Consider the following 13,384-nt stretch of genomic DNA (forward strand, 5'->3'; position numbering starts at 1 on the left):
GAATTTTTTTTTTTTATACAATTTTTTTTTCCTTTTTTTTTCTTGCATCTGCAATTAACAAATATGCCGTACGTGCCATAGAAAATTTTTTTCGCGACAATCATTGCGTTTGAATAAAAAAGATTAATTTCTTTCGAACGAGAGAAAAAAAATTTCAATTCGGGAATAATTTTTTCAGATCAGTGAGCTAAAAAATGAAAATTGGTGGAGATCAATCTAAAATTTTCTGTAACAAACTAACGATCCTATTCAGTAGATTAAATATGACGATCGTTTTTATTCAAACGTGAATAATAATTCGCGAACAGCATTTTGCAATTTGCCCCCGTGTTTGACAGGAATATATAATGATATGATGATGATATATATATTATCGAAAAATATTAATACCGATAAATATATATATATTCATCTATCTTGTGTTTGGTTGCTGATGCGGAATTGTTTGCGGAGTCTCGTTTGACAGCACACGATAGTATACCTACCCATTACCCACATAGCATAACATACTTACATATATTGAATGCAAAAATTGTGTGGCAATCATCCCCTGACCCTACCCCGCAGCGCTCGTCCGCATATTATTTTAATTAATTCATCATCACTGTAATCATGGAATCATTTGCCTGGCAGAGAAGAAATGAGTTCCACTCCCTCCCTTCCATCCGAAAAACTACCCCCTGAATACAACTACCAATTTTATTTATCCATTAATTATTTTTCTGTTTTTTTTTTTTTCATCATTCATTCATTGAATATTTTACTTTCCATGTGATTTCTCATTTTCTATAATAATTGTCTTGGAAAAGGCTAAAAAAAAACACAAAAATACATTCATCGCCATTCACTGGTATATCGCACGAGGACGCTGATCCATTTTCTATTGGTTTTTTGTTCGGTTTTTTATTTCGCTTTTTATTTATAACCATTTTATTCGTCAACGGTTTTCATTTATCGAGTATACCTTGCATTCTCGTTGTGTATGATGTTTTTTTCCTTCATTTTTCTCTATGATCGGTGGGAGAAAATAGAAAAGAAGTAACGGTAGTGATGAAAAATTTTAGAGAAAGAAAACTGAAAGAAAGTGAGAGCAGTGTCCTCGTGAGGTGCGATGATTGGCATATCGATGATTATCATTTATTAATATGGATCAGTAATTGTAACGAGCTTCTATTATATGGTAATGTGAAATTAGGTACCTGCCATCTCGCTAGCCTACGAGGAGGCTGAGAGTGATATTATGAAGCGACAACCACGAAACCCGTTCACTGACAAGCTAGTTAACGAAAGGTAACACGTTAAATACATAAAAAAAATACCGTACAGCGAGGTTTTTACACTATCAGAGAAAAAGTTGTCCGCGATAGTTCTAGCTTTATTTATTTTGTTTAAATTTTATCCCTCCATTTTTTCTACTCCACTTATTGGTAAAGTATTGATGTTTAATAGTACATCGTTTTTGTTAGTAGTAAAATTTATTTCTTCGTAGCATTAGATTCGTCTTTAATTATTTTTCAATTATAGGTTCATTGAAGCACAATTTTTTTATTCTTCTCAACTTTATTGTTAAGTTTTAATTATGCATAGCTGTGGTTTTTTTATTAATTTTTTATTTCAATATTTCTTTTCTTTATCTTTCTTCTTGTATCTAATAAAACTGGACAACTTTTTCTCGTAGACGACCTTGACCGTACATAATTACAAAATTATGATTATTATAATTAATATTTTCTTCCCGATCAGTTACTAACTTTTGCATTATCTTGGCTTATTCGCAAAAATTCTAATATATGTAAATAAATTATTGATCGCGATTGCCCGTTTGAGCTGCATAACGTACGTGTAACAACATTTCTATAGAGTTTCTTTCATTGCAGCAAAGCCTTGCATAAATTACATAAAGTGAATAACAGATATTGTAAATATTTTTCATCGACTGTTCTTGTGCTGTAAATTGCATCGGTGGAATCAACTGAAAAAATCAATCAATTCACAACATCGGATACATTCACTGATAAACTAAGAGACGATCTTCACTATAAATTCTAATAAGGGGAAAAAAAATAAATTATTGTCGTGTCTTACTGCGAATGCCTTGATAATATAAGAAAGTAAATGTAACTTTCGAAATTCTATATACTTACAGAGATTTATAATACATAATATTCATACTATATGGGTGACATTTACACGAGATTCAACACAATTAATACATTAACACGATGTACAGATTATAATTTCTTCTACAATTTTTTTTTATCTCTTCAAATTGATTTCTCGTCACTTCTTTTACTTTTTATCCTTTAATTATTACACCTATTATGGTCACAGTTTCTCAGATGTCCATGAAAATGGATCCTGTATATTTACATTCTTCTGCACTTTATTACTGCAAAGTAGAAGAGATAACCAAAGAAAAAAAGACTGAAACAACGTATATGTGATAACATAAGTATTGAAACGAGTTACTGCGACTATATAGAAAAATGAAAGGGATAACATACATTTAATATATATATATATATACATATCAATTAATCATAATTTACAAAAAGGGAAAAAATAATCGATAAACGAAAAACCTAAATTACTTATTTTTCTATATATAATATACATATAACTACTATACAAAATATAGTATATAATTTATATACGGAATATATTGGCACAAGCCGAGCGTCTCTCTCAGTAATCATGTATTTCGTTTACAAGGTAAGAAAGATATTATTTCTAAGAGTATATTACATACATATTTGTATTAATAGATATTTTCCTTACCTACTAATTCTGCTTTCATAAAGTTCTTAATCACAAATATTTACCTGTACAATTTCCATATACACGCGATTTTTTTTTTATTTTTATTGCTCAGTTTTATTTTCAAATCTTATTCCATTCGTATTTTCACTACCTATATCGCCTGATGTGCCTATATCATAGATTAATTGAGAAAAGAAGTTTGATCAAAGATTACTGAAGTATAGAACTTTACGAAAAGGAGAAAACTCAAAGAGAAGAAACGAAAAACAAAAAAAAAACGATACGAAGGAATCATTCATATATTTCGCATGTCCGTTTATCCCCGATATCCGCTGCAAATGAATTATTCAAATCCATTGTTTCATCCCCCTTGAAACTTGATATCTATGCCTCTGTCATCTCTGTATTATATCTACCACCTATATATTCACACGTAATTCTTTCATTTATACTTTTCATTTCTTATTTATTAAATATATCCAAGCAGTTTATACGAATAAGTTGGAACGCAGCAGGAAAATTTATTTATGGGATTGACAATGAGACAAACCTGTTTTGATGGTTTCTTTTTCGTCTCTCGTTGTCACAATCTGAGTACTGCGGTTGCCACGCTTATTTGTATAACACGCGATATTCTGATTTCATATGAAATTCCAATCTTTATCTATAAACTATTATCTATAATGCTACTATGTTTCCTTTTATCCGAAAATTCCTCATTATATAACTATATGGCTGCCATGACATCTCTTATTCACGCCCATACAAGCAAGATTTACGATTCGCTATGCCTCGCTCCATATATTCGCTGAATTATCTATACCTATACCATACTATTTACCACGTACCCTAATAACATATATATTTAAACAATTCATCGATCGATTGATGGCAGAATTTTCGATAGTTTTCTTATCTTTCTTGATACACGCTCGTATATGATTATTCTCATTGTATCTTCCAGCTTGCGATCAATTATCTATGAATTTTTTGATAACTTTTAATCCAGAAAATAAGAAACGAATAAATAAAATCGAGTGCGTCACAGATATATACTACACAACTTCTACTACGTCTATTTATTTTCTATATATATATATAATTTCATATAGTTCGTTTACGTAATAGCTAGATAGAAAATTAATAATTTTATTAAACGTTAATTTTTAACTGTACGATGAAATAACAGGCATATCTATTTTTATTCTAGTTCATCGAAACTAGAAAAATTCAATGGGCTGCACGCCGTTTCTTAATGCCGCATAAAAATTTATCATTACTATTTATTTCTATTTTCTTCTTTTTCGTCTTTTTTTCAATTCAAGGTTTTTGGTTTTACTATCGATAACTGCTGGTCCTTATACAATATCATCGTCAAAATAACTGGACGGTTACTACATATTGTTCTAATACATATATATTTATGTATAATATTTTTTCCACCCTCTAATATAATATAAGCCAAATAATTATGACGCTGCAACCTCTACAGATCATGATCTACATTTTTTAACTATCTATATCTCTTATAGGGATGCTGCCAGTATAATAATTATGATAAAATACATACCACACATCACCAATTCGAGACCATTCGATGAAAGTCGATTCAAATTTTGTTCCTCTGATTTTATGAACGTAAAATTCAAAAGCTAAAAACGAGTGAAACCGAAAACGAATCCAGCTATATCATATGATATGATATTTTCACGATCGGGAAAAAAGATAATTCTTCAATTGGATAATTTGCAAGAAAGAAAGAAGTACCTCTGGGTTTTATGTTTGAAAATTTCTCGAGTGACTCGAAAAGAAAATAGGTAATGATCGAAATTTGACGGAATGAAATCAATCAACTTGAAAAATAACGATCAAAAAGATAGAGAAAAAAAAAAACAGTTTCACCTGAAACAAGATAATCAAAGAATATCGATTATTACCGATGTGATGTTAAATTTGTATGTAATTTTATCCACATATTTAATGCCTATTTTATAACCAAACGTCCGCATCTTTATAATTCCCCAGTTATCATCACCTATATATTTGCCTATTATATACATTCGCATAAAACATATATCTATATAGTTTCCTTTATATTTAGATATATATACATATATGCCCCACTATAAATACCTGGTTATTATTATATCTTATATACTGCAGCTACGATTCTCTATATGATAATCATATATACCCTATTATATGACACTATATACTACTCCTATAATATTATTATATTAAATTTATATAGCTATATACTATTACCTATATTATCGCATATACTGTCGCATGATGTGATGGGGTAGAATGATTTACTTTTCCCATAACTACATATAATTCGTGGATATATACGGCAGGTCCCGGCCATTTCGCTTGCTTACGAGGCGCCGGAGTCGGACATTATGAAACGGCAGCCCCGCGACCCTTACAGGGACAATCTTGTCAACCGAAGGTTGGTGTCCCTCATCTCCCCCCCACCCTCTAGCACTATCTTGCACCCCCACAAAGACAAAAAAAAAACAAAAAAAAAACATATAACAAAACTAAAATGAAGTGAAAATGATCAAGAACCAAAGAAAGAGAAAGAAACAATAATCAGAGACCCAGGGTGGCCAAACCCCTTATTCGATTATGCATTCATTAATCGTTTCAACTCGATGATTAGAAATCGATGAACGTACCTAAATTATCACCTCAATAATAATTATCGAGTTACCGCGAGACCGCGAAATCGTATTGTATTCATAATTATTCGTTCGGTGAAATGGAATTCGTTAAATATGCAGATACGATAAAATCATTTTTACCGATCTACCGCGTATATTCGATTCATTTTATTCTGTTTCGTAGCTCTTGCTCTATCGCATCTATGGTGGATCTTTACATAGAATAGATTTGATTGCGAGTAATTTTATTTTATAATTGTCACACTCAATCTTCGACACGTAGTATATACTGTGTATGTCGTTTGGATATATAGTTGCAAATTGTCATTTTCACAAGTTATTCAGTTTTTCTCTTTTACTGGGCCTGCGTACTTCACTCAAGTTTGGCCACTCTTGACGATAATTAAAAGCATAGTAAATGTAGAACACTATATACTATAATATGCATATAACCGTATAGGGATCATTGAGTTATAACATATTATTATATGGGAATGCCGAATGCCTGTCCGTTACTTTTAATTAGTTACTGAATTTTTTTTCTTCAAACTATACTTCTTTATGTTCATTGTTTTTATGATAGAAAGTTTTTTGTGCAGTTTGATTTCAATTTACCATAGCGAATTAGATGATCCTAGATATACATATTTATGTATAGTAACGTCGCTACTATACATAGTTGATAGAAAAAATCGCTATGATATGACTAAATCGTGATTGTTACATAGTATATAGATACATAGATAGTTATCATCTGTTCTGAAATTTCGTTATTACGCATAGATATAAAAAATCTATATATATGCTCAAATTAAATATATACATATAGCTGTGACTGTGCGCACCCGTTTCAAAATTTTCAACTTTATAAATACCTACGTGTGTTCGAGTTTTTATAAAACGCATATACGCATCTGTCTACCTAATTAAAAAATAATGCATGACGTATTATTTTTTTAGAGACAATTTCCAATATTGTGAGCGTTCGTTGAAAGTGGTCGCGATCAACGCATGCCTCAAAATATTCGAATTTCTCGGTCTACGAGCGAACCCGAGACTCGCTAAAGTCGGCGTAGCCACAGGCGTAAGCGTCTTGTTGTGAAATGTGACCTGTGTCAAGGTGACATCGCACAAACAATACGCTTACACCGGTGGGTACGCTGCTGACTTCGGCGATAAGAAGGCTCGGGCTCGCTCGGAGACCGAGAAATTCGAATATTCGAAAGCACTTTTACCATACGTTCACCGTATATACATATCTTGATCTAATTTCATCTGATACCCTTCTTCGCTATATCTATATATATATACTATTCCATATATTTCACCTGCATATACCTTATCATGCTATTTAAATGATATTCTTTCTTATGCCTTCTGCTTTCTTGAAAAATCTACCTTCTTCCTCTTTCAACCCCTCGAATCACATCTCATAGATCCTTGCAGCGGACATAAATCAAAAAAAAATAATCAAAATCAGTACTCCTACCTACTCCTCCATCCCTGTTTTTGTTATGTGGCAGCTGAAAATCATCGTAGTTACATATATTAACATGAAAAAAAAAATTGCAACGTCAAAAAAACAAAATTGATTTCGCAACAAAATTTCAAAATCGTACGTTGAGTACATGAATGATTAAAGCGGAAAAGTTTTGTCGAGAAAAAAAAATGTAATATGAACGAATTTGTTTGAAATATTCATAAAAACCATCTTATGCATGTGTGTGGAATGAAAAAAACAAGATCAAAGAAAGGTGGCGAGATATTTACACGTTCTTTTATCTTAAATGTTCTTATTACATTTTTTTGTGAAATCAATTTTTCAAATATTCTATAAATGTTGATGAGATTTTGGTTGAGAAGAAACAAGAAAAGTAAGAAATCACGTCAAATTAAACATCTATTTGTTGTGCAATAATATCGATCAAATTTCATAGCGACTACATTTGATTCGAAAAGAAAAAAGTACACGTATAGTTCGACGTCAGATTGATAAATAAAATTTTTCGACACCGAAAAAAAGCGAACTTTTAAATTTAAATTTTTACCATGAAATAACGCTATGAAATTTCGAATCGATTGTCTTCGTTGTGGCATGCTACTACTGTTCTGAGGAGGAAAAAATCGAAAAAAAAAATTATACCTTAGGCTCTTATCGTCGAAGAAGGTGGGTGAGTACTGCATTTTTGATTTTGACAAGTAATAGAAAGAAATGAGAACACGTAAAAATGAACGAACAAAAAGCAAGGCTTCTGTAATAACCACCTTGGCTCGCAGCTGTTATTAACATGCCAGAAACAAGCAAACGAAACGTTAAAAAAAAAAAGAGAGAGAAAAATTAGTAAATGCCAATGCAAACGAACTAAATATATGATTACCAATTGACCCGTTTGAATTTACCCTTCTTCTTCATCTTTTAAAATTGAATAAATTTATCATAAACCAAATATTTTCTAACTATTCAACGAAGCGTGGAGAACCAAAAATATGAAATGGGTCTTTTGTGAATCATTGCATCGCCTATATAGCATATGTATAATATTACACAATTAGCATTATGGTATTAACATAGCGCGGTTAGAGAAAAAATAATCAATTAATGATATTAACGTTGATGGAAAGGACGAGATTTTTTAATAACACTATTTTTTTTCTTTCTTTTTTTTGTTTCCCGTAAATCCCTAGGCTGATTTCAATGGCGTACGGACAAATTGGGATGATCCAAGCAGCGGCCGGTTTCTTCGTCTACTTCGTAATAATGGCTGAAAATGGTTTTCTACCATTGAAATTATTCGGTATTCGAAAACAGTGGGATTCGAAAGCCATCAATGATCTTACCGACAGTTACGGACAGGAATGGGTAAGCGGATTCTGCACCCCTATTTGAAGAGCGATAAAAAATTAAAATACCGCAGATTTGATCATACACCGAATCGTTATATATTCTTGCAGACTTTCCGGGACCGTAAGACTCTGGAATTCACGTGCCACACGGCGTTCTTCGTGTCAATCGTGATTGTGCAATGGGCCGATTTGATAGTTTGTAAGACACGTCGTAATTCAATAATCCATCAGGGTATGAGAAATTGGGCCCTAAATTTCGGTTTGGTATTCGAAACCGCACTAGCAGCGTTCCTTAGTTACACACCAGGAATGGACAAGGGACTTCGCATGTTCCCTCTCAAGTGAGTTTTTTTCAAATTTTCACCGCAATTACAGACGTAACATAAGAAAACCATGCATAAGATATTAAAACTTTTTTGTATTCCCTTATTTACAGATTCGTCTGGTGGTTACCAGCAATTCCTTTCATGATTGCAATCTTCATATACGACGAAACGAGACGATTCTACCTCCGCCGAAACCCTGGTGGTTGGCTCGAACAAGAAACTTACTATTAAAAAAATAAAGTTGATAATACAACAAAAAAATCCATCAACAACATCAATAACAACAACAAAAGAAAACAAAACGTTACTGAACACATTATAGCGCAGAACACACTCGAAACTAACAAACAAACAAAACAAACAAACTGTTAACAATGATAAGTAACGATTTGCACGAAAAACATATAAACAAAAACTATAATATGTATGCATGTGTATACGTATATGAATGATTTTTATAGTATACAGATATATACATATTGAAAAAAAAACATCAACAACAATTATTGTACAACAAAAATCGACAAAAAAAAAAGAAAGACCATCATAAAAAATCACTCATTATAATATAATTATACAACAACAACAAAAGGGAATTAAAAAAAGAAAAAAACCACATACACCATACACATACTATTTTACACGGGGCGTGCTACTGATGGGTATATAAAATTAATATCCGCGTACTGTTGTGACGTATATTACCTATGTATTAAGTAGTCAAGATTAAAAGTGAGGAAAAAACAATAGAGAGAACAAACAATAAAGTTAGAGGGTATATGAAGAGATGATAAGAAAAAAGAGAAGAAAATGATGCTGAAGATTATGTCGAATGAAATTATAGAAAAAAGAAGCTCGAGGAGATTATTATACCAAATCGTATCGCTTTGGTTGTCGATTAAAAAAAAGAAAAAAAAAAGAAAAAAGACGCAAAAATTAATATGAAAATGAAAAGAGTACAGATATTCAAGTAAACTAGAGCAAAATAAAAAATATCGAAAATACAAAGAATGGAAAGAAAATTGCAGATAATAAAATTAAAAAGAGAGAAAAAAACAAAAAAAAAAAACAAAAAGTAAAATTTAAAAAAATATATATATATATATTACCACGCTGTTATAATGTATTGACCAAAATATATAGTTGCTTATTTAACAATTATATAAAAGTAAAATACCTTATATATTATAGCCAAATGAAGAGGGAAAAGAGAAACGACCGGGTTGGATATTATAAATTTTAGCAGACTTACATGGGGAGGAATAATGAACAACAGCAGTAACATCAAAAAGCAAAGAATATATGTAAGATGTAATTTACAAACAAAAAACAATTGGAAGTAATTTTTTATTAGTTTTCAATTTCTGTGTGTATTGTAGATATCAGGAAGCAGATAACGAGGAGAAAAAAATCATCCATAACGCGAATCTTATTAATATTTATTCCGATTTTTTTTTTTTTTTTTATTTTATGATATTTTGACCATATGGTATATGTATACGTATTTAATTATATGATCGTTAGCAGCACGTACTTTAAAGATGGAGGACTCAGATTGAAAGTAAGAAGAAAAAAAAGAAATGAAATGAAATAAAAAGAAAAGACAGGAAAGGAAAAGAGAAGATTTTATATCGGAATCGAAATGTGGTATAATAAATGTAATAGCTGGGCCTAAAATTGATGGAGAAATATTAAACCGTAGGATGCAAATAATAACCCTAATGTTTTTTGACCGACAAAAGATTAATAAGACAGTAAGAGGAGAATATGATGAAGAAAATAGATACGAAAACTAATGAATAAAGTAAGAAAGTTATTATAAATATGAATCATATACATACCTATGATATATTTATGATAATTATTTAACGGAGGAAGAGATACGATATGATGAGAAAATCGTGGAGAGAAAGAATAAAAAACGAAAAAGATTGATATAAGAAAAGAAAAGGTATTTTATGTTAGGAAAAAGAAAAGTAAAAAAAGATTTTAAAAAAACAGCGACGGTTGAGGGAGGATTAAGTATTTGGAAAAAGTAATGCGATTTTTACAAGAAAAAGAAAAAAAAATCGGGCAACTATACATGTATAGCGGCATCAAGTACGAAAATTATAAAATTGCTGCACCATGAATATATATTTATATATATGTATACATGCATGTACATGTACGTCGTTAATATATATATAAATGATTATTTCCTTTTTCTTTCTTTTTTCTTTTTTTTTTTTTTTTTTAACGAAAACCAATAACAGCACGATAATTATGACGATGGATAATGATGATGATGATAATAATAATAATAATAATAATATTAGTAGTAATAATAAAAGATCATTCACGTGTATCTCGTTAAATTGCATTACATGTATTTTAAAAAGAAAAAAAAAACTGAAAAAAAAGTATATAGATGTGTAATAAGGTATAATAGTAACCTCCAGCTGCAGCAGTATCCCAGACAAGAGACAAATGCCGAAAGAGATGGTCATGACTAAGAACAAGAATAAGAAGAAAGAAGAGCATACCGCGATACACCCACACATATACACATTATTAACAAGTAAAACGTCTCGTGACACCATAGAAAGAATGAGAGAAAGAGGAAAAACCATTATAAAAAGAAATAAAAAGAAAAAAAAACTTTATATAGTAATACCTATTAATTATAATAATTTATAAACGAAACGAGAAAAAAAATGAAAAATAAAATAGTAAGTTACCAGTACGCTAGATTGGCACGCCCTAGTTAAAAGCGAGTTATACATATATTATATATAAATAAATTATTATTAAAAGAAACAACGTATGAGTGAAGAAAAAGTTGGAGTAAAAGCGTATAAGAAAAAAAAGAAGAAAAAGAAGAAGGAAAACGCGCGTTTGCAGTATTCATTATTATTATTAATAAAAAAGAAAAGAAAAAAAAAAGAAAAAAAGAAAATTATAATAAATAATAAAATTAAACATAAATAGTTGTTCGGTTGATCAAGTCTAACAATTAAGTCTCTGACAAGTAGTTATATTATAGGTGAATAAAGGTAATGTAAAGAATCGCAAAATCGCATTGCGTATTATTATTATAATTATTATTATTACTATAATTATTATTGTTGTACGTATAATTGATTTGTTAAAAACAGATGTGTATTTGTGGAGATTATTAGTTGTATTATATTATATAATTGTCATTAAGGAGCAAAAAAAATGAAATTTTTTTAAATAACGAAAAGAATAAACGCAATATGACATTATTAATTAACATGGAATAAACGATCATCATTTAATTTAGGAAAATCACAAGTATATAAAAAAAATACCGAAAAAGAAAACGATGATGCGCAATGCATAAAAAAATCGAAACAAATTATTATACACAAACAAATTGTTCGTAACTATTATAATTTATAATTACCGCAACTGTTAAGTGGGGGTAAACCTATATGTATGCGACGAGAATATTATATATTATAAATTATTACCACGTTACGTGAAGAAAAAAGAACAAAAAAAGAAGATTATTATTACTATTATTATTATTATTATTATTCTTTTTTATTATTATTATGATTATTATTATTATATACGAATGTAATGAAAAAAAAGAATAAAAAGAAAATTTAAGAAAAAACAGAACACACACCAACAAACAAAATCTCATATAAAAGATCAAATTAGAAATGTGAAAATATTGAATATACAATTGAGTGAGAAAAGCTCTATTTATTTCAATTTTTATTATCACATTATTATTATTATTATTATTTAGTATTATTATTATTATTACTCTTATTGTTGTTTTCTTCTTACACATAAATAATAGAAAAGAGCTGCAGGCGATCAAGCGTATATTAAATATAGACATGATACTCGTAAAACTGAGTATAAAAAAAAAAGAAGAAAATCATGAGAATAACGAAGAATACTAAATTTTTGAGAAGATTTAATGATATTGGGGGATTGTTGAAACTGATAACAACAAAAAAAAAGATCTGCAAAGGTAAACAAAAAATTCAGATTCAGAAGGAGAGTGAGAGAGAGAAAGAGAGCAAATGAGATAGAGTAAAAGAGAGAGCGAGTTAAACAGTGAATTAATCAATAACCCACGGTCGATGATATATTAGTGAATGGTACATTATATACATGGTTAATAAATTAAAACGAATGAAACAAAAACCCTATACACGTAGAATGATAAAAAGATAATTGTTTTTCCGGACAACAAATGAATATACTAATAAATTCGGCACGCATTCTCTTATGATAAACGTAGGCAAATTATTAATTAATTGATTGGAGAAGAGAAGAAAAAGAGAAAAAAAACAAAAAAATATATATATATAGAAAAATAAAAAAAGTATAATATATACATTATTCATTCTCCTATATACCTATATATAAAATATATATATATATATCCATATATATATATAGTTTTCATATAGTGTTGATAGTTATAAACAATGCAAGCGATCAAGTGCGTTTGCTTTATGAGATCATCTAAATATATTATATAATATTCATATACGCCTTATCGCGAAACGCCCTGTTATCAATATATTAATTAATTAATTGATTAATTGATTAATGTATTATTAATTCAAGTATACCTTTACCTGTACTGGACTAAAATTGTCGGTTTTCACGATGTTTTTTGTGCAAATACAATTTGTAAGAAGCAAAAAAACTAAAAAAGAAAAGACGCGTATGCAATATAATTCATCATCATCGTGATAAAATTAAAAAAAGAAGACTTTGTAAATTGTCGCAACGGATTCGCTAAACAAAATCAAC

The 13,384-nt window shown here is 29.7% G+C and overlaps 1 protein-coding gene across 6 annotated transcripts in view; it reads left to right on the forward strand.

Moving 5' to 3' along the window:
- LOC105693955 (sodium/potassium-transporting ATPase subunit alpha) overlaps positions 1-10,586 on the forward strand; it is a 41,411-nt gene extending 30,825 nt beyond the window's left edge. For 3 of the 6 annotated variants that reach the window (XM_012414228.3, XM_020850525.2, XM_020850524.2), the window contains 4 exons: positions 1,196-1,290; positions 8,112-8,286; positions 8,379-8,611; positions 8,707-10,586. In XM_012414228.3, coding sequence (XP_012269651.1) covers positions 1,196-1,290; positions 8,112-8,286; positions 8,379-8,611; positions 8,707-8,827 — 624 coding nt within the window. In that variant the 3' untranslated portion in view covers positions 8,828-10,586. Of the gene's footprint in view, positions 1-1,195; positions 1,291-5,117; positions 5,213-8,111; positions 8,287-8,378; positions 8,612-8,706 lie in introns of all 6 variants that reach the window. The other 3 variants (XM_048652940.1, XM_048652939.1, XM_048652938.1) reach the window with 2 other exon arrangements.
- The last annotated feature ends 2,798 nt before the right edge of the window (positions 10,587-13,384 follow it).

Source organism: Athalia rosae, chromosome 3 (assembly GCF_917208135.1).
Source record: "Athalia rosae chromosome 3, iyAthRosa1.1, whole genome shotgun sequence".
NCBI lineage: Eukaryota > Metazoa > Arthropoda > Insecta > Hymenoptera > Athaliidae > Athalia > Athalia rosae.